Source organism: Pongo abelii, chromosome 21, assembly GCF_028885655.2.
Source record: "Pongo abelii isolate AG06213 chromosome 21, NHGRI_mPonAbe1-v2.0_pri, whole genome shotgun sequence".
In the NCBI taxonomy this organism is placed as follows: Eukaryota; Metazoa; Chordata; class Mammalia; order Primates; family Hominidae; genus Pongo; species Pongo abelii.
Genome location: NC_072006.2, coordinates 37,520,919 through 37,541,321, shown reverse-complemented (window position 1 = coordinate 37,541,321; position 20,403 = coordinate 37,520,919). Strand labels below are relative to the sequence as shown.

General features: G+C 42.1%; 1 protein-coding gene across 2 annotated transcripts in view; it reads left to right on the top strand.

Annotated features, from left to right (window-relative positions):
* The window catches only part of CDK5RAP1 (CDK5 regulatory subunit associated protein 1), a 41,141-nt gene extending 29,512 nt beyond the window's left edge, over positions 1 to 11,629 (top strand). For both annotated transcript variants that reach the window (XM_002830207.5, XM_054542146.2), the window contains exons 12-14: positions 3,500 to 3,649; positions 9,968 to 10,108; positions 11,345 to 11,629. In XM_002830207.5, the coding sequence (XP_002830253.5) occupies positions 3,500 to 3,649; positions 9,968 to 10,108; positions 11,345 to 11,425 (372 nt within the window). In that variant the 3' untranslated portion in view covers positions 11,426 to 11,629. The remainder of the gene's footprint in view (positions 1 to 3,499; positions 3,650 to 9,967; positions 10,109 to 11,344) is intronic.
* The last annotated feature ends 8,774 nt before the right edge of the window (positions 11,630 to 20,403 follow it).

The window sequence follows — 20,403 nt, the reverse complement described above, 5'->3', positions numbered from 1 at the left end:
GTGAGCCCTGGGGTTGGGGAGGACTGACATCATTCCTGACCAGTCTGGGGGAGATTTGAGAGAACTGGGCAGAAAAGAGAGTGGTGGCAAGGCAGTCCTTGAGAAACCACAGGCTCTTACGATTCACTTCCATTCATTTTTCTAGTCCACTCTGTCTACTCTTTGAAATAGTTCAGCAATTTGATGATACATGATTACTGTGCCAGTATTCCTCTTCATTAAAATATTTTAAAATTATGTTTAGATTGTTTACAATTTGAATATGGAAGGAGAAAACCTTTTCTTTACAAGAAACCTAAAATTGTTTCTTAACATGCAGAACTCCTTTTTGGTCTGCAGATGTGATTTATTTTACAGGGGCCCCTGGTCATCTTCCCAGCCATCCTCAGTGATTCCTAATTTCTGTTTTCCTAGGCAAGTGAACTCACTTGGAGGCTTCCCAGGAAACAAAGCAGATTCCCAGGCAAAGCAGAAGGAGATTAGGAAAGAAGGAGAGATTAGTGCACTTTTCCTGCAGAGAAGGATAGTCCTGGTTGGCTGTCATTTTCTTGATTGTAGGCGTGGATTTGCATGGTTCACTCCTCATTCCCTCAGTCACCTTTGTGGCAATGTGCTTGTGTTTGGGCAGGAGGTTGAAGGCCCCCTGTGGCCAGGGGGCTCAGAGAAGCTGGCTGACGAATGACTGAACCCATGACTTTATTGTCATTGTTACTGAGCTGCCATCAACCAAACTAATTTTTTTGTTTTTTTAAGAGGCAGTGTCTTTCTGTGCTGTCCAGGTTGGTCTCAAACTCCTGGCTCAGGCAGTCCTTTCACCACGCTCTCTCAAAGTGCTGAGATTACAGGCGTGAGTCATGACACCTCAACTAATTCGTTTTAAAGCCACTGTGTAGTGTTCTGTGGGCAACGTAACTGTGCCAAAGTATGTATCATATTCACGTATCTTTTAGTGTTTTGGAGAGATGAAGCTTCAGAGGAGCTGTTAGTTTCTGTTTTGCTTCTTTTTTTTTGAGATGGAGTCTCAGTCTTGCTCTGTCACCCAGGCTGGAGTGCAGTTGCGTGATCTCGGCTCACTGCAAGCTCTGCCTCCTGGGTTCATGTCATTCTCCTGCCTCAGCCTCCCAAGTAGCTGGGACTACAGGCACCCGCCACCACGCCCGGCTAATTTTTTGTATTTTTAGTAGAGATGGGGTTTCACCGCATTAGCCAGGATGGTCTCAATCTCCTGACCTCGTGATCTGCCCGCCTCGGCTTCCCAAAGTGCTGGGATTACAGGCGTGAGCCACCGTGCCCGACCCCTTCTATTTTGCTTCTTTTCCATGGACATCACAAATATGCAAGAGAAATTCTTTTTTTTTTTTTTTTTTTTGAGACAGAGTCTTGCTCTGTCGCCAGGCTGGAGGGCAGTGGCGTGATCTTGGCTCACAGCAACCTCCGCCTCCCGGGTTCAAGCAATCCTCCTGCCTCAGCCTCCCGAGTAGCTGGGATTACTGGTGCATGCCACCACACCTGGCTAATTTTTGTATTTTTTAGTAGAGACAGGGTTTTACCCTGTTGGCCAGGATGGTCTTGATCTCTCGACCTCGTGATCCACCCACCTCAGCCTCCCAAGAGAAATTCTTTTTTTTTAATTTTTTGAGACGGAGTCTTGCTCTTGTTGCCCAGGCTGAAGTGCAATGGCACGATCTCAGCTCACCACAACCTCCACCTTCCGGGTTCAAGTTTTTCTCCTGCCTCAGCCTTCCAAGTAGCTAGGATTATAGGCATGTGCCACCACGCCCGGCTAATTTTGTATTTTTAGTAGAGACGGGGTTTCTCCATGTTGGTCAGGTGGGTCTCAAACTCCCGACCTCAGGTGATCCACCACCTTGGCCTCCTAAAGTACTGGGATTACAGGCATGAGCCACTGTGCCCGGCCTGAGAAATTCTTTTTAATACTAGGATTGGTAGAGGTGGGAGGATCACTTAAGCCCAGGAGTTTGAGACCAACCTGGGTAACATAGGGAGACCCTTCTCTACCAAAAAAAAAAAAAAAATTAGCCAAGTGTGGTGGCACATGCCTGTGATCCCAGCTATTTGGGAGGCTGAAGTGGGAGGATCACTTGAGCCTGGGAGGTTGAAGCTGTGGTGATCCAGGATTGTGCCACTGCACTCCAGTTTGGCAACAGAGTGAGACCCTGTCTCAAAAAAGAAAAAAAAAAATCCTAGGGATGGGAAATGGATTTTCAGCTTGTGGCAGAAGCATCCTATGGTCAGTGAATATGAATGTTCACTTTGGGACCTAATTCCTAAGTTAGGGTTAAGGTTATAGGAACTTAATCAACAACATAGTGGATGAGAGCAAGCACTCAAATTGTGCCTCTGCTGCTTAATAACTATGTGACATTGGGCAAATGTCTTTGTTTCCAACATTAGTACCAACCTCATAGGGTTGTTCTGGGGATTAAGTAAGATAATATGTTTAAAGCAGTTATAATTGTGTTTCATGCATAGTAAATGCACAACAGAGGTAAGTTATTGTTGTTAGTAGTAAGACAGAATGGAGTAAACTCTGCAATATTTTTAGGATTCTCCATTTTCCTCTGTGGATACTTCTCTTCAAGGTAGATTGGTTTGAATGTCCAGACTTTGGTATATAGATATTCCTTTTATTCCATACTTTTGTCTAGCTCAGTGGTTCTCCAGCTGTACTGAGCATGAGCTCATGTCTTGAAGATATAATACACACTGTGGTTTTGGATGATTTAAAGGTGTTTTAAGGATGAATTCCCTTTTTTCTTTTGGACTAGGTAATACATGCTTGTGGTATAAAATTCAAAAGGTTAAGTGCTGTACATGAGTAGTTCTTCCTTCTTCCCAGGTTGCCTAGTTTTTTAGTTCCTTCCCTGAAGGCAACCACTCTTAGCAATTTCTTTTGTAACTTCCTGGGGATATTTCATGCATTTATAAGCATGCCTGTATGTATTCTGTCTACACTAAAGTTATATTATATGTGTTGATCTGTACTTTGCTTATTTCAAGTAACAGATTTTGGAGAACAATCCACATTAGTACATATAGAACTATCATTCTGTTTAACAGCTGTACAATATTCCATTGTATAGATAAACCATAATTTCTGTGACTACTTGCCTATTGAAACATTTAGGCTGCATTGCATCTTACGTCTTTATAAATAGTGCTGCTGAGTAACCTAGTATATGTGAGTCATTTGGTATATGTACAAGTGTAACGTTAGGATAAATATCAAGAGTAATTTTGAGTCTATGATTTTAATGTGCTAAATTTAGAATTTAACCCTTGCAAAAATGTGACTCCACTACATTTTTATCTTGGAATGCTCCCAGAGCCAGAGAAACCTCTTGCCTCTGCCTTGGGTTTCTCTACATATGTCTGTTACTTGTAGGTAGAATGAACATGGTCCCCCTCTGTGCATTAAGAATAGATTCTACAAGTCCTTGGTGACCTCCATCTTCTCTCTTTTTTTTTTTTTTAATAGAAGACACGGGCATATCATAGGCTGAAGGACGATGTTCCGAAAGAGGTAAAATTAAGGCGTTTGGAGGAACTTATCACTGTCTTCCGAGAAGAAGCAACAAAAGCCAATCAGACCTCTGTGGGCTGTACCCAGTTGGTGCTAGTGGAAGGGGTGAGGCCATATGTGTGTGTGTTATGTTGTTTTTTATGTTTCAGAACCTTAGATCTTTGATTTTTTTTCCTCATTATGTTGCCTAGGCTGGACTCAAACTGCTGGGCTCAAGTGATTCTCCTGCCTCAGCCTCCCAAGTAGCTGGGATTACAGGCTGATGTTTTAAATCAAAGTTTTTGTAGTTTTCAGTATACAGATTTTGTCCCTATTTTGTTAGATTTACACCTAAGTATTTCTTTTCTTTTTTTGAGACAGAGTCTCACTCTTTTGCCCAGGCTGGAGTGCTGTGGCACAGTCTTGGCCCACTGCAACCTCTGCTTCCCAGGTTCAAGCGATTCTCTTGTCTCTGCCTCCCGAGTAGCTGGGATTACAGGTGTGTGTCACCATGCCTGGCTAATTTTTGTATTTTTTTAGTAGAGACGGGGTTTCATTATGTTGGCCAGGCTGGTCTCGAAGTTATCTGCCCACCTCAGCCTCCTGAAGTGCTAGGATTATGGGCATGAGCCACCATGCCTGGCCTTTTTTTTTTTTGAGATAGAGTCTCACTCTTTCACTTAGGCTGGAGTGCAGTGGCATGATCTTGGCTTACTGCAACCTCTGTCTCCCAGGCTCAAGCAATTCTCCTGCCTCAGCCTCCAGAGTAGCTGGGATTGCAGGCACCTACTACCACACCCAGCTAATTTTTGTATTTTTAGTAGAGACGGGATTTCACCATGTTGGCCAGGCTGGTCTCAAACTCCTGACGTCAGGTGTTCCACCTACCTCGGCCTCCCAAAGAGCTGGGATTACAGGTGTGAGCCACCGCTCTCGACCACAAAGCTCTTTCTTATACATCCAACATAGCCATTACTTACTTGGGGCTAGAGAATAAATGGGTTTTTCAAGCTAGCAGTTGGAGTCGTTGCTTTCTCTTAGAGGAGACTTTCTTTCCTCCAGACATGGCCAGTTTAAAACGCTAAGTTGCTATGTGCAGAGTGGCAGAAAAGATTATAATGGCTCACATCACACAGCATTTACTGTCTGCCAGGAACTGCGCACTTTATGGCCATCAGCACAGAGTGCCACCACTGTCCTTGGAGAAAGGTGCTGTTACTAGCTCCCTTTTGTGCATGAGGGTACTGAGCTCAGAGACAGAGCATAACTTCCCTAAGGTTACACAGCTAGTGTGTAGCAGAGTCAGAATTTGATACAGCTCTCTCTCCAGAGTCTATAATCACCCTGCCTTTTTTTTTTTTTTTACATTATAGAGAATTTTAAACATATATAGATATAGAGGCTGGGTGCAGTGGCTCATGCCTGTAATCCCAGCACTTTGGGGGGCCAAGGTGGGTAGATCACTTGAGGTCAGGAGTTTGAGATCAGCCTGGCCAATGTGGTGAATCCCCATCTCTACTAAAAATACAAAAATTAGTTGGGTATGGTGGTGCACACCTGTAGTCCCAGCTACTCAGGAGGCTGAGATGGGAGAATTGCTTGAACCTAGAGGCGGAGGTTGCATTGAGCTGAGATCGGGCCATTGCACTCCAGCCTGGGCAACAGAGTGAGACTCTGTTTCAAAAAAACCCAAATAAACAAAAAAAACCATATAGAGAGTAGTATAATGAATGCTGGCATACCTATTAGCCAGCCTCAACAAATGCCAATACTGCTGGGCGTGGTGGCTCAAGCCTGTGATCCCAGCACTTTGGAAGGCCAAGGCTGGAGGATTGCGTGAGCCCAGAAGTTCAAGACCAGCTCAGGCAACATGGTGAAACCTAATCTCTACCAATTAAATAAAAAATAAAAATTAGTCAGGTAGTCAGGTATGGTGGCGCACACCTGTAGTCACAGCTACTTGAGAAGCTGATGTGAGAAGATTGCGTGAACCCAGGAGGTCGAGGGTGCAGTAAGATGAGATTGTGCCACTTTACTCCAGCCTGGGTGACACAGCGAGAGTCTGTATCAAAAAAAAAAAAGGAGGCCGGGCACGGTGGCTCATGCCTGGACTCCCACCACTTTGGAAGGCTGAGGCGGGTGGATCACCTGAAGTTGGGAGTTGGAGACCAGCCTGACCAACATGGAGAAACCCCATCTCTATTAAAGATACAAAATTAGCTGGGCATGGTGGCACATGCCTGTAATCCCAGCTACTTGGGAGGCTGAGGCAAGAGAATGGCTTGAACCTGGGAGGCAGAGGTTGTGGTGAGCCGAGATCATGCCATTGTACTCTAGCCTGGGCAACAAAAGTGAAACTCCGTCTCAAAAAAAAAAGCCAAAAAATAGTTGTCAATACTTGACTAATCTTGTTTCATTTCCACCGCACCTGGTGGGTGATTTTAAAGCAAGTATAAGATATCTCTTCAGGCCAGGCGCAGTGGCTTACGTCTGTAATCCCAGCACTTTGGGAGGCTGAGGCGGGTGGGTCATGAGGTCAGGAGTTCAGGACCAGCCTGGCCAAGATGGTGAAACCCCGTCTCTACTAAAAATACAAAAATTAGCCAAGTGTGGTGGCAGGCACCTGTAATCCCAGTTACTTGGGAGGCTGAGGCAGAGAATTGCTTGAACCTGGGAGGCAGAGGTTGCAGTGAGCCAAGATCGTGCCACTGCACTCCAACCTGGGTCACACAGTGAGACTCCATCTCAAAAAAGAAAAAAAAAGATATTTCTTCAGTAAATATTTCAGTATATATGTCTAGAAGATAAGGACTTAAAAAAAATTATAAACAAAATGCTATTATCATACCTGACAATAATTGACAAAAATGTCTTAATATTCTTTTTAGATTTCCAAAGCACTTCCAATTTTCTTAATATTACCAAATATTTGCTCAGTGTTCTAATTTCCCTGTTTGTCTCATGAATGTTCTTTTACACTTGGTTTTTTTCAAGTCATAGAACCTGAAATCTCAATTTAATTGATTTTATTATTTATTTTTTATATTTTTTGAGACAAAGTCTCTCATTCTGTCTCCTGACTGGAGTGTGGTGGTGTAATGATAGCTCACTGTAACCTTGAACTCCTTGGGCTCACGTGACCCTCCTGCTTCAGCCTCCCGAGTAGCTGGTACTACAATGTGTACAACCACGCCTGGCTAATGTTTCAGATTTTTTGTAGAGATGGGGTTTTGCTCTGTTGCCCAGGTTGGTCTCAAACTCCTTGCCTCATGCAATCCTCCTACCTCAGCCTCCCAAAGTTCTGGGATTACAGGCATGAGCCACTGCAGTGGCCTGAACTCTCTTTTTTTAAAAAAAAATTATTGTAAAACAACTGCAAACCCATAGATAAGTTCCAAATGTATTATAAAGAACTTTTTTTCCCCTTGAATCATTTCAGAGTAACTTGCTGCCCTGATGTCCCCAAACCCCCAAATACTGTAATGTTTATCTTGTACAAACAGGGACATTCTCCTAGATAACTGTAGTACAACTATGAAAATCAGGAAATTAACCTTGTTAGATTACTACCATCCAATCCTGAGACCCCATGTAAGTTTCTCCAGTTGTCTTCGAACTGTCCTTTATAGGAAAAGGATTTGGTTTAGTATCATATGTTGCATTTAGCTGTCATGTCTTTCTAGTCTCCTTTAGTCTAGGATGGTTCCTCATTATTTCTTTGACTTCCATGACCTTGACACTTAAAGATTACAGGCCAGTTATTTTGTAGATTGTCCATAATTTGATGTATTTTCATGATAAGATTCAGGTTATGCATTCTTTGGCAGGAATACCAGAGAGAGGATGTTGTATTCTAATTGTATCCTATGAGGTGGCATACAATTTTGATTTGTCTCATTACTGATGATGTTAACTTTGAAAACATGGAAGATACTGTCTGCCAGCCTTCTTGACTGTAAAGTTACTCTTTCCTTTTGTAACTAGTAAGTATTTTGTAGGGAATAGTAGAGCCTCTAAATCTCAGCTGAAGGTTGTTTCCCTAAAGCGGTATTCATTTGAAGACTGAACTCCTTCCGTGTCTTTGATTACTTAAGAATATAGCACGTTGTCAGAGCTTGATTTTCTAATGGCAGATTATGTGCCCTTTGGATTCTCTTTGGCCCATTATTTTAACCCCAAACTGGGTACCACTCAGTATGTATAATGTAAGATTCTTATAGTGATATACTTCTGTCCCTTCCTCCTCCTTTTGTGCTATTGTTACAGAGTTTTACTTTTGTATCCTTAAATCATTGTTATTTTTGCTTTAAACAATTATCGTTTAAAGGAACTTTAAAAAATGAGAGAAAGTCTGTATTTACCCACTCATTTACTATTTCTGGCATTCTTCATCCCTTGTGTACGTTCATGTTTCCACCGGGCATCGTTTTGTTTGTGCTTGAAAGGCTTCCTTTAACATTGCTTGTAATGCAGGTCTTTTGGCAGTGATGCCGCTCAGCTTCTGTTTGTCTGAAAAGATCTTTATTTCACCTTCCTTTTAAAAATATATTTCACTGAGTGTTAACTTTTAGGTTGACATTTTGAAGATATCATTCTGTTGACTTCTGACATAGGTGATTCTGACAGGTTTGTGGTCATTCTTCTTTACTCTATGCCATTTTCTTTGGCTGCTTTTAAGATTTTGCTGTATCACTGTTTTTAGGAATTTGATGTGGCTGGGGGTGGTTTTCTTTGTGTTTACCCGTAACTTTGTGTTTTCTTTGGGATTTTTTTGAGGCTTCGTAGTTTCTGGGGTTATAGTTTTCATCAAATCTGGAAAAATTTCACCTGTTACTCTTCAGATTTTTTTGCTCTGCTTCCTCTTCCACCTACCTCCACCACTTCAGTACTTGAATTACACATGTGTCCCACCACTTGATATTGTCCCAGAGGTCACAGAGATTGTTCCTTCCCTCCCCTCCCTTCCTTCTTTTTTTTTTTTTTTTTGAGACAGAGGCTCACTCTATTGCCCACACTGGAGTGCAGTGGCCTGATCTCGGCTCACTGCAACCTCTGCCTCCCAGGTTTAAGCGATTCTCCTGCCTCAGTCTCCCGAGTCGCTGGGACTACAGATGTGTGCCACCACGCCCAGCTAATTTTTGTGTTTTCAGTAGAGACGGGGTTTTGCCATGTTGTCCAGGTTGGCCTCAAACTCCTGACCTCAGGTGATTCACTCGCCTCAGCCTCCCAAAGTGCTGGAATTACAGGCGTGAGCCACTGCACCCGGCCAGAAAAACTTTTTTATTCTCTGGATAGTTTAGTCTCACTACTAAGATGTGGTCTTCTGTCAGGAATTGCTAGTGAATATATCCCAAGGAACCGATGAGCACAATTTCCACCCTCCAAGAACTTATGACTGTGACAAATCCATAAACTCTTCTATTTGGTGGTGGATTCCGGGCCACGTGTGAGTTCTGGGAACTGTTCAATGGAGAGTTCCCAGGTTACTCACTTTGCCTGACTTCATGGAGTTTTATGCTACACGTGCAAGTGTTAGTGTTCAGCGAAGACTCATAAGGACCCCCTGCATATTTCTGAAATTATTTTTCCGCTTTGCTCCCTCCTGTCTAGAATTTGCTTCACAGTTTCTAACTATTTCAGTCTCCCTGAACCTTGATCCCTCTCTCTTCAGTGCAGGGAGGACGACTGTGCTGTGCTTGAGCTCTCCCCTCCTGCTTCACAGGCTCCCGTCTGGCATGTACCTTCTGGCAGAAAGCAGGGGTGATTGGGGGACTCACTTTGTTTTCCTTCTCTCACAGTTCACAGTCTTGTATGATCTTTTGTCCAGTATCCGAAAACAGTTGTTTCATATATTTTACCCAACTTGCTGGTTATTATTTATAAGGCTGAAGGGTAAACTTGTTTCTGTCTGTTTACCATGGCTGGAAGAGAAGGGTTTCTGTAGACTCTAGAAGTTAATCCCATCATAGTGATGTTAGTATCTTCCTGACTCTGTCTTCTGTGTGTTGTGTTGGAGATTCTGCCTTTCAATCTGTCTATTCAGTAACGGCAAGTCATCCAGGCCAAACAATCCCAGAACATTCATGAGTGACTAGTATGAGACTGGGTAAAGTGAAAGTTGGTTTTCCAAATGCATCACTCATAAGTCTCTGGCTTTAGGCCTGTTGGAGGTCCATTCCTGCAGAAGGCAGTTCTGCACAGAGTCATTGATTAATTGATTCATTACAATATGGTTAGCAAAACTTTACAGTGTTTCTATTGTGGGCCATACACTGCCCTTGCTGGTGAAGCAGCAGCAAACACTGAGTCTTCAGTGATTCCTTGGTTAAGGAGTGCTCTGTGGGTCAGACTCTCGGGGATCTGAGACAGAGAAGGCACAGTTTCTACCCTCCAAGAACTTACGACTGTGACAAATCCACGAACTCTTCTCTCTTCTTTCTGCAGCTCAGTAAACGCTCTGCCACTGACCTGTGTGGCAGGAATGATGGAAACCTTAAGGTGATCTTCCCTGATGCAGAGATGGAGGTTGTCAATAACCCTGGGCTCAGGGTCAGAGCCCAGCCTGGGGACTACGTGCTGGTGAAGGTGAGGAGTCCTTTTGGGCTTTTGGCTTGCACTGTGAAATGAGTGTTGGTTTGGATATTTGTGGTAATAAAGTTTTTTCCTAGAGACACATTTTAGTAAAATAAAAATCTCCTCTCAACCAGTACAATGGAATGGCACTTTGGATTGGATTTTAGACTGCTCCTTACTAATGCCTTCTTATTCTTCTTACCTATTCTTCTGCCCTGGAAGGTTCTTTGTGGGAATTCGGTGAGTTTGGAGCATGCAGTGGCATGTAGTTTCTTGCTGCAGAGAGGCCAGGAGGTGTAAGTGATTTCGAGTAAGTAGAGAGTGTTCCCTGTCAGAGATCAACATTTTCTTTGTGATCTCTGACGGCTCAGGCCTCTCTAACTTACACGTGCTCAAGTTTCTTGGGTCTTTTCCCTGGACTCACAGATCAGCTATATGGCTGTGGGATTTTCCCTCCCTTTCTTTCTCCCTTTCACTGGTGATATGCTTCTCTTATTCTCTCCTTCCATTTCTTCCTTTCTTCTGCCTTCTCTCTCACGCTGCCCAGTTCTGCTACTGCCACCTTCCCTGTCTTGTTCTCATGTCTACTTCGCCTCAGAACCAGAAGCTGGCAGGACACGGACTGATGGGTTAGGCAGACACAGACTGATGCCCTAGAGCATCCACAGAAGTTCCTTTAAGGGCAGGGAAAATGCCTGTTTTGTTTCTGTTTGTTTATTTTTGTTTATCTTCTAGCACCTAGGGCAATTCCGGGTACAAAATATGTACTTAGTAAGTATTTACTAATGGACCAACTTGTTCTTATGGTAAGAAATGTGACCACAGATAATTCTGGGGTCACATTCTTTCAGCTCTCAATTGGAGGAGAGAGAACATTTCTCACCAAATGTTGGCTGTAAATATCCTAAGGAAGGATTTGACTGGCTCAGCCTTGGAGTTAGGAGGGCAGAGCCTGTGATGGGCAGTTTCACCTGAATTTTATGGTTAGAGCTGAGGAGGAGCCATCTTCCAAGAGAAAAGGGAGAAGTGGCTGGGACTGACCTGCTTTGACTTCTTAAATTGTATCCATTGCCATTCCATGAGACCTCGCTTCCTGCCAGGATCGGGGGCACACAGGAGCCATGTGGTCTCTGCCAGCCGGTCGCCTCCATCAGATTCCTTTTGGGGGCTTCTCCTCTGGAGGCTCCACGTGAAGTCCCAGTGCTACAGTCCTAGTTACTTTGCCTTCTTCTGCCTGGTTTCTTTCAGATCACCTCGGCCAGCTCTCAGACACTTAGGGGACATGTTCTCTGCAGGACCACTCTGAGGGACTCCTCTGCATATTGCTGACCTGAGAAGATGGCCTCAGAGCTGACTTGGGCAGTCCTCCCCAACAGGAAGGGGAGACATTGCTGGCCACTGAGGAAAGAGGTCATGAAGGTGGAGATAAGCTGCAAGGGGCGAAGCAACTTTATGTCAGTGGAAAACGTGTCTCTTTAAAGCTGCTATGTGAACAGCTTTTACAGTCATTAAATTTACCTAAACTAAAGTTAACCCTTTGTCTCTCACTTTGACTTCATTTTTACCTTGGTTAGTATTTCTGGAGTTTTCCCTGCAGTCTGTGTTAAGTGTTTCCCAACCCAGTTTCTCCTGTGGACACTGCTCCCTCTCTGGTTTTCTCCCCTGGGCCCTAGGAGGCAGAGACTGAAGGAGAGGAAGGTGGGGAGAACCATTTGCTTGGGAAAACTGCTCTCGACCTTTCTGACATTTGCATTGGATGCCACTGACTTAGCTGCCTCTCACTGCACTTTATTTTGCATGTTTTACCTGAGGATTTCCCTCATGGACCTCTTTTTATCTGGCACCAAAGTTGACTTTTAAATTGTTCTAAAGCCACTCAAGCAAAAAACTTGATAAAACTCTCTGCTTTCCTTTACAACCCCTAACATAAAAAAATTATTTGTTGGAAAAAATTTTTTTTTTTTACATGAGATGAAACAATATTGTCTGGGTGCGGTGGCTCACACCTGTAATCCCAGCACTTTGGGAGGCTGAGGCAGGTGGATCACTTGAGCTCAGGAGCTCAAGACCAGCCTGGTTAACATGATGAAACCCTGACTCTGCTAAAGAAAAATCCAAAAGTTAGCCGGGCATGGTGGCAGGCACCTGTAGTCCCAGCTACTCAGGAGAGTGAGGCAGGAGAATCACTGAACCTGGGAGGTGGAGGCTGCAGTAAGCTGAGGTCATGCCACTGCCCTCCAGCCTGGGGGACAGAGCAAGACTTTGCCTCAACAACAACAAAAAAGAAACTATTAATTCAAAACTTAAGCTGGGGATAGTGGCTCATACCAGTAATTCCACCACTTTGGGAGGCTGAGGCGGGTGGATTGCTTGAGCCCAGGAGTTGGAGACCAACCTGAGCAATGTGGCAAGACCCTGACTTTACAGGAAAAAAAAAAAAAAAAAAATTAGCTGGGTGTGGTGGTGCAGGCCTTGTAGTCCCAGCTACTTGAGAGGCTGAGGTAGAAGGATCACTTGAGCCCAGGAGATAGAGGCTGCAGTGAGCCACGATTACACCGCCACACTCTAGCCTGGGTGACAGAGCAAGACCCTTTATCTAAAAAACAAGAAAAACCATCAAAACTTACAGATATGGGTTAGCTCTATCACTCATTTCTTTAAAAGTTTTCATGAGTATTCAGTCAAAACCAACTATCCCCTTGAAATATTATCTGTCTGAATTTCCAAGTGGACCACAGGACTGTAGACAATCTTGGAATGTCCTCAGAAGGCTCTGTGATGGATCAGGCACAGAGTGAAAACCCGAGTCCTTTCAAATGGAAGAGGAAAAACAAGCAGAGAAGAAGCTTTTCAAACTTCATCTTCTTTCCTGTAGCTGTGGTCTCTTCTTCCTCCTCTGCCTCCTTGGAAGCCTCCTTGCCTCCAAAGCCTCCCTGGCCTTTGCCACCAGTGGACCTCTTTTTTAGCTTGTGAGGTCTGACAGCACTTGGAGTTTTAGAAAATGTCATTACCAGGCGGGGCACAGTGGCTCACGCCTGTAATCCCAGCACTTTGGGAGGTCGAGGCAGGTGCATCACCTGAGGTCAGGAGTTCAAGACCAGCCTTGCCAACATGCGAAACCCTGTCTCTACTAAAAATAACAAAAAAATTAGCTGGGCATGGTGGTGGGCGCCTGTAATCCCAGCAATTTGGGAGGCTGGGGCGGGAGAATTGCTTGAACCCAGAAGGTGGAGGTTGCAGTGAGCCGAGATCGCGCCATTGCACTCCAACCTGGGCGACGAGCGAATCTCCATCTCAAAACAACAACAACAACAACAACAAAAGATGTCATTACTTATTAGGCTTTGAAAAAATTATGTCTCTTTTCCTTTGGACCTATTAGTAGGTTTCGATTAGTGGTTCTCAGCCCCCTTCACCACCAAGGTTATTTTATTCTGTGGGTATCAAGAAATCCAAGAGATGGTAGCATGGAATTTTTGGAGTCAGAGGACTTTGGTTCACATCCCCACTTTATTGCTTGAGAGTTGTCTGAAATTGAGTGTTAATTTATTCTCTGTCTTGTGTTTTTTGTTTTTTTTTTTTTTGAGGTGGAGCCTCGCTCTGTCACCCAGGCTGGAGTGCAGTGGCACGATCTTGGCTCACTGCAACCTCTGCCTCCTGGGTTCAAGCGATTCTCCTGCCTCAGCCTCCCGAGTAGCTGGGATTACAGGCACCTGCCACTGTGCCCAGCTAATTTTTTATTTTATTTTTAGTAGAGAAAGAGTTTCACCGTGTTGGCCAGGCTGGTCTTGAACTCCTTCCTGACTTCAAGTGATCCGCCTGCCTCGGCCTCCCAAAGTGCTGGGATTACAGGCGTGAGCCACTGTGCCCAGCCTGGCTTGGTTTTTTGATGTGAAACATGAGGATAATAACATGCATATCTCACGTGGAATTCAGTGACACAGTCATGCTTCTAGAGAGTTTAGCACAGTCCGTGGAACATTATAAGCTCTTATCAAATGGGAGAGATCATCAAAAGATTTTGCTTCTCAAACAGATTGTGTATATTAGGATATGCTGGGGCTTTTATTGTGTGTCTGGCCATGATGTTCTTTAGACCTTCTCCATTTACCTGCACAACAGGAAGCTCTTCCTCAGGTGCTGGTTTGGCGCTCAAGGATTGGTTTCTACTCTTAGGGTCCGTCTTCTACTGAGAACATTTATTTGTGATGGTTCCTTACCCTAGTCCTTTCTTCAGAAGGCACTTAAAACAGGTTTTGAAATTATTTCAATTTTTATAAAAAGGTAAAACAGGCTGGGTATGGTGGCTCACGCCTGTAATCCCAGCACTTTGGGAGGTCAAGGCGGGTGGATGACTTGAGGTCTGGAGTTTGAGACGAGCCTGGCCAACATGGCGAAACCCCGTCTCTGCTAAAAATACACAAATTAGCCAGGCGTGGTGGCACATGCCTGTAATCCCAGCTATTCGGGAGGCTGAGGCGGGAGAATGGCTTGAACCCAGGAGGTGGAGGCTGCAGTGAGCTGAGAGTGCACCACTGCACTCCAGTCTGGGTGACAGAGTGAGACCCTGTCTCAAAAACAAACAACAAAAGGTAAAACATACATATGGTAAATAATCGAAACAATACTGTAGGTATCTGTAATCAATCAGCTTCCCTCCTACTAATCCCCTAGTTCCCTTTTACAAAATCCAGCACATTAATTGTTTTCTAATGTATCTTTTCAGAGATAATCTCTGTGTATAAAATGATTTATATTTGTGATTATTTTACACAAATGATTGTATACCATACACACTATTAACAGCTTTATTGAGGTATGTGTAATTTACATACAATTGATGTGTACATTTCTTCTTTTCTTTTTTTTTTTTTGAGATGGAGTTTTGCTTTTGTTGCCCAGGCTGGAGTGCAATGGTGCGATTGATCGCGGCTCACTGCAACCTCCGCCTCCTGGGTTCAAGCGATTCCCCTGCGTCAGCCTCCTGAGTAGCTGGGATTATAGGCATGCGCCACCACGCCTGGCTAATTTTGTATTTTTAGTAGAGATGGGGTTTCTCCATGTTGGTCAGGTTGGTCTCGAACTCCTGACCTCAGGTGATCCACCCACCTCAGCCTCCCAAAGTGCTGGGATTACAGGCATGAGCTACTGCGCTCAGCTGATGTGTACATTTTTAAAGTGAACAATTTGATAAGTTTGTTGTTTTTTTTTTGAGACAAAGTCTTGCTCTGTCTCCCAGGCTGGAGTGTGGTGGTGTGATCATCACTCACTGCAGCCTGGAACTCCTGGGCTTAAGGGATTCTCCCACCTTGGCCTCCCAAAGTGTTGGGATTACAGATGTGAGCCACAGTGTCTGGCCTGATGAGTTTTGACGCAGGTGGTTTGACGCAGATAAGTTTTCCACATACACCTGTGGAACCATCGCCAAATCAAAATTTTCTTTGATTTCTTCTTTGACCAGTGGGTTAGTTAGAACTAGGTTTTAAAATTTCCAAATATGTGGGGATTTTCCTGAGATCTTTATGTTAATGATTTCTAATTTAATTCCATTGTAGTCATAGAACATATTTTGTATGACTTTAATCATTTGAATATATTGAGACTTGTTTAATGGCTCAGATTATGATCTGTCTAGGTAAGTGGTCAATGCATATTTGAGAAGAGTATGTATTCTGTTGTTGGGGAGAGAGTTCTATAAGTGAGTCAATTCAGGTTGTTTAAGTCTATAATATCCTTGCTTATTATCTGTCAAGTTGTTCTATTGACTATTGAGAGGGGGATATTGACATTTCTGAAAGTGATCGTGGATTTGTCTCTTTCCTCCTTGCAGTTCTATCATGTTTTGTGATGTTCTCTTCACATCATAATAAGGATACATATTATTATTATGACTTATCACTGTTCATATTAACGTCGATCACCTGTCTTAAGGTAGCGTTTGTCAGATTTCTTCATTGCAAAGTTGTGGGGTTTTTTTGTTCTTCTCCCTTTTCACACTACAGTCTTGGAAAGTCACTAGTGAAGTGGATACTTAAAGAGTAGAAAGTTATGCTCTACTCTTTTTTTTTTTTGAGAGTGAGTCTTACTCTGTCGCCCCAGGCTGGAGTGCAGTGGCGCGATCTTGGCTCACTGCAACCTCCATCTTCCGGGTTCAGGTGACTCTTCTGCCTCAGCCTCCCAAGTAGCTGGGTTTACAGGTGCCCGCCACCACACCCGGCTAATTTTTGTATTTTTAGTAGAGATGGGGTTTCACCATGTTGGCCAGGCTGGTCTCGAACTCCTGACCTCAGGTGATCCGCCCATCTCGGCCTCCCAAAGTGCTAGGATTACAGGCGTGAGCCACTGCACCCAGCCACTTTACTCTTACATAAATCATTTGGTATTCTTCACTGAGATTTGTCTGTTCTTCCCCATTTATTTATTAAATAATATATCAGTAGGTACTGCTGGATATTTATTTTATACTTTGGGTTATAATCCAACACTACTTAATTTTGTTGGTCAAATTGTTCCCGCTTTGGCCTTTGGAAGCTCTTTCAGTCAGCCCGGCATCCCTTTGGCATATCTCCATCAACTCTGGTTTTATTTCCTTATTTTTTTACTTATCTTTTACTTTCAGGAACTATAAGATGCTCTAGGATTATCTTTTATATTTCCTCCCTAGTCCTAGAATGAGACATTTCTCCAAGGAGCCCTGATTGATTACTTTGATAAAAAATGGTATTAGAAACCAACATCTGGGTGCTAGGTGTACATGGAGCTACTGCGGGTTGGAAGGATTTTTGTTTTTTAAATAGAGGTGAAATATGTGTAACATAAAATTAACCTTTCTTCAGGGAGCAATTCAGTGGCATTTAGTACTTTCACAGTGTTGTGCAACCATCACCTCTGTCTAGTTCCAAACATTTCTATCATTGCCAAAAAAAAAAAAAAAAAAAACCCAACCATACTCATTAAGCATTTACTCAACATTACCCTACCCTGCGCTCCAGGAGACCAACACGCTGTATTCAGTTTCTATGGATTTACCTATTCTTAATATTTCTTATGGGCTGGGCGTGGGGACTCACACCTGTAATCCCAGTACTTTGGGAGGCCTAGGTGGGAGGATTGCCGAGTCCAGAAGCTCGAGATCAGCCTGAGCAACATAGTGAGACCCTGTCTCTACAAAAAATAAAAAATTAGCCAGGTGTAGAGGCACACTCCTGTGGTCCTAGCTACCCAAGAGGATGAGGCAGAGGATTGCTTGAGCCCAGGAGGTCAAGGTGGCTGTAAGCCATGATCATGCCACTAACTCCAGCCTGGGTGACAGAAAGAGACTGTCTAAAATAAATTATATATAATATATAAGACATATGTATGTTTTATAATATATAATACATAATATGTATTATATATTTTATATATAAATATATTTATAAATATATGTATATATAATATATAATACATATTATAATTTATATTATATAATATATATTATATATTATATATAATATATGTTATATTATATAACATATATATTATATTATATATAATATATGTTATATGTTATATATAATTTATATATTATATTATATTATATATTATATAATATATAATCTAAATTATATAATATATAATATATAATCTAAATTATATAATATATAATATATAATCTAAATTATATAATATATAATATATTATATTATATATAATATAATATATATTATAGATTATATATTATATTATATATAATATATATTATCTATATTATATTATATATTATATATTTTATATTATATATTATATATTATATAATTTATATTATATAATATATAATATAAAAAATATATAATATAAATTATATATAATATATATTATATAATATATATTACAAGAGTCACAAAAAGAGTATTAAAACAAAACCAAAAACTTTTATATAATCAAGTTGTCTATAATTAAAGAGAAATTATAATGGTCTTTCTAGAGATGTTTTAAAAATCACTATACACTAAATAATTGATTGGAACAATAAAATTTTCTTAAGGGATTAATTTACTCTTAATAAATTATAAGATATTTTCCTTTTTTTTTTTTTTGAGACAGAGTTTCACTCTTGTTGCCCAGGCTGGAGTACAATGGCATGATCTTGGCTCACTGCAACCTCTGCCTTCCAGGTTTAAGCGATTCTCCTGCCTCAGCCTCCCAAGTAGCTGGGAGCCTGCCACCATGGCCAGCTAATTTTTTGTATTTTTAGTAGAGACGGGGTTTCACCATGTTGACCAAGCTGGTCTCGAATTCTGGACCTCAGGTGAGCCTCCCGCCTTGGCCTCCCAGAGTGCTGGGATTACAGATGTGAGCCACCACACCTGGCCAAAATTTTAATTGTTTTTAAACCCAAAGTTCAACTTTTATTGCATCTCACCATTTTCAGTTTTCAGTTTTCTTTGCCCTTTTTTTTCTTTTTTTTTTTTTGAGACAGAGTCTTGCTGTGTCGCCCAGGCTGGAGTGCAGTGGTACAATCTTGGCTCACTACAACCTCCACTTTCCAGGTTCAAGCTATTCTCCTGCCTCAGCCTCCTGAGTAGCTGGGATTACAGGCGCGTGCCACCACACCTGGCTCATTTTTGTATTTGTAGTAGAGACAGGGTTTCACCATGTTGGTCAGGCTGGTCTCAAACTCCTGACCTTGTGATCTACCCACCTCAGCCTCCCAAAATGCTGGGATTACAGGCATGAGCCACCGCGCCCGGCCTTTCTCTGCCCTTTTAAAAGGCATGAAATAGTAACACTTTGCTTCAACTGATTTTCAGCTCATATACTTTTTTTTCCCCTCCAGTTCTGTTTTTTGTGGCCTGATGCTAACAGTGTTTTCTTAAAGGTCTAAAGGAAATGTTTTCTTTCAGCATAATATTCTGTGCACTGCAGAAGGTCTTTTGTCTTTTGGTAACTGGCCTAACAGATTTTATGTTTTATTGAAATAATTCCTGTGCCACTATTATTAAGTTTGGCTTGCTTAGGAAAAAAACTGAAATTACAAATATTTTTTAAAAATTAAGGTTATTACATCCATGTGTCTTTCTGTATGTGCTTTTAAAGTCATTGTGACATTGAGTTACAGGGTTTTGACTCCTGGGTTTAAAAAGAACACCAAGTCCTGCTAAATCCAAAACACTGACAGCAATTAAAGCCTCATCTTCAGGCCCAATAGAGGATGCCAATAAAAATAAACTGCATTCCTGAGACACAGGTCCAGAAATTAAAGCTATTCAACTCCTCAAGGCCCAGGGACTATCATGCAAGAGGTGGGCACATGAGATTGTAAGGGCCAATTTTGAGAGATAAAATAAGTCCAGTTTCTCTATAAATTAACCGTTAATGTCAAAGTCACATGGATGCAAGACCCGCAGGTGGGCTTCTGTGTCAGATTAACAAGGTTTTCTTGAAGCATTAACCAGCTCCTTAATAAAGGTTATAAAGATTATAAAGGGCTTATGGAAGTTATATCTTATGGTCAAGATTAAAATTTTATAGTTAATACAATTTTGAAAAACAAATTTAATTGCTTCATGTTGTTTTTATTAGGGCTTATTCTTTGGAAAATTAAGTCTCCTCTCTCAAAGAATGAAGGTTTTTGCCTTTTTTTCAAAATCCTTGAGTTATCACTTTGGCTAATGAATGACTTATTTTACAATGACTTGTGATCCTATTTTGTAATAGTGTGATATCAAGTGTCTTTTTTTTTTTGAGATGGAGTCTCACTCTATTGCCCAGGCTGGAGTGCAGTGGCATGATCTCGGCTCACTGCAACCTCTGTTGCCCAGGTTCAAGTGATTCTCCTGCCTCAGCCTCCTGAGTAGCTGGGATTACAGTGCCTGCCACCACACCTGGCTAAGTTTTGTATTTTTAGTAGAGACGAGGTTTCACCGTGTTGGCCAGGGTGGTCTTGAACTCCTGACCTTGTGATCCACCTGCTTCAGCCTCCCAAAGTGCTGGGATTACAGGCGTGAGCCACCACCCTCAGACTTCAAGTGTCTTAAACCTTTGATATTTGACAAACTGTCCAAAATCAAATTATAAATTTCATCTTTTTCTGACCTAATTAATTATTTAAGATATTAGATTCCCTAAAGTCCAAAAATTACATGTTTGGCTCATTTGGTGTAAAAATTATACTAATCGGGCATAGTGGCTCACACCTGTAATCCCAGCACTTTGGGAGGCAGAGGTGGGTTGATTATTTGAGGTCAGGAGTTTGAGACCAGCCTGGCCAACATGGTGAAACCCTGTCTCTACTAAAAATACAAAAAAAAAAAAAAAAAAAATTA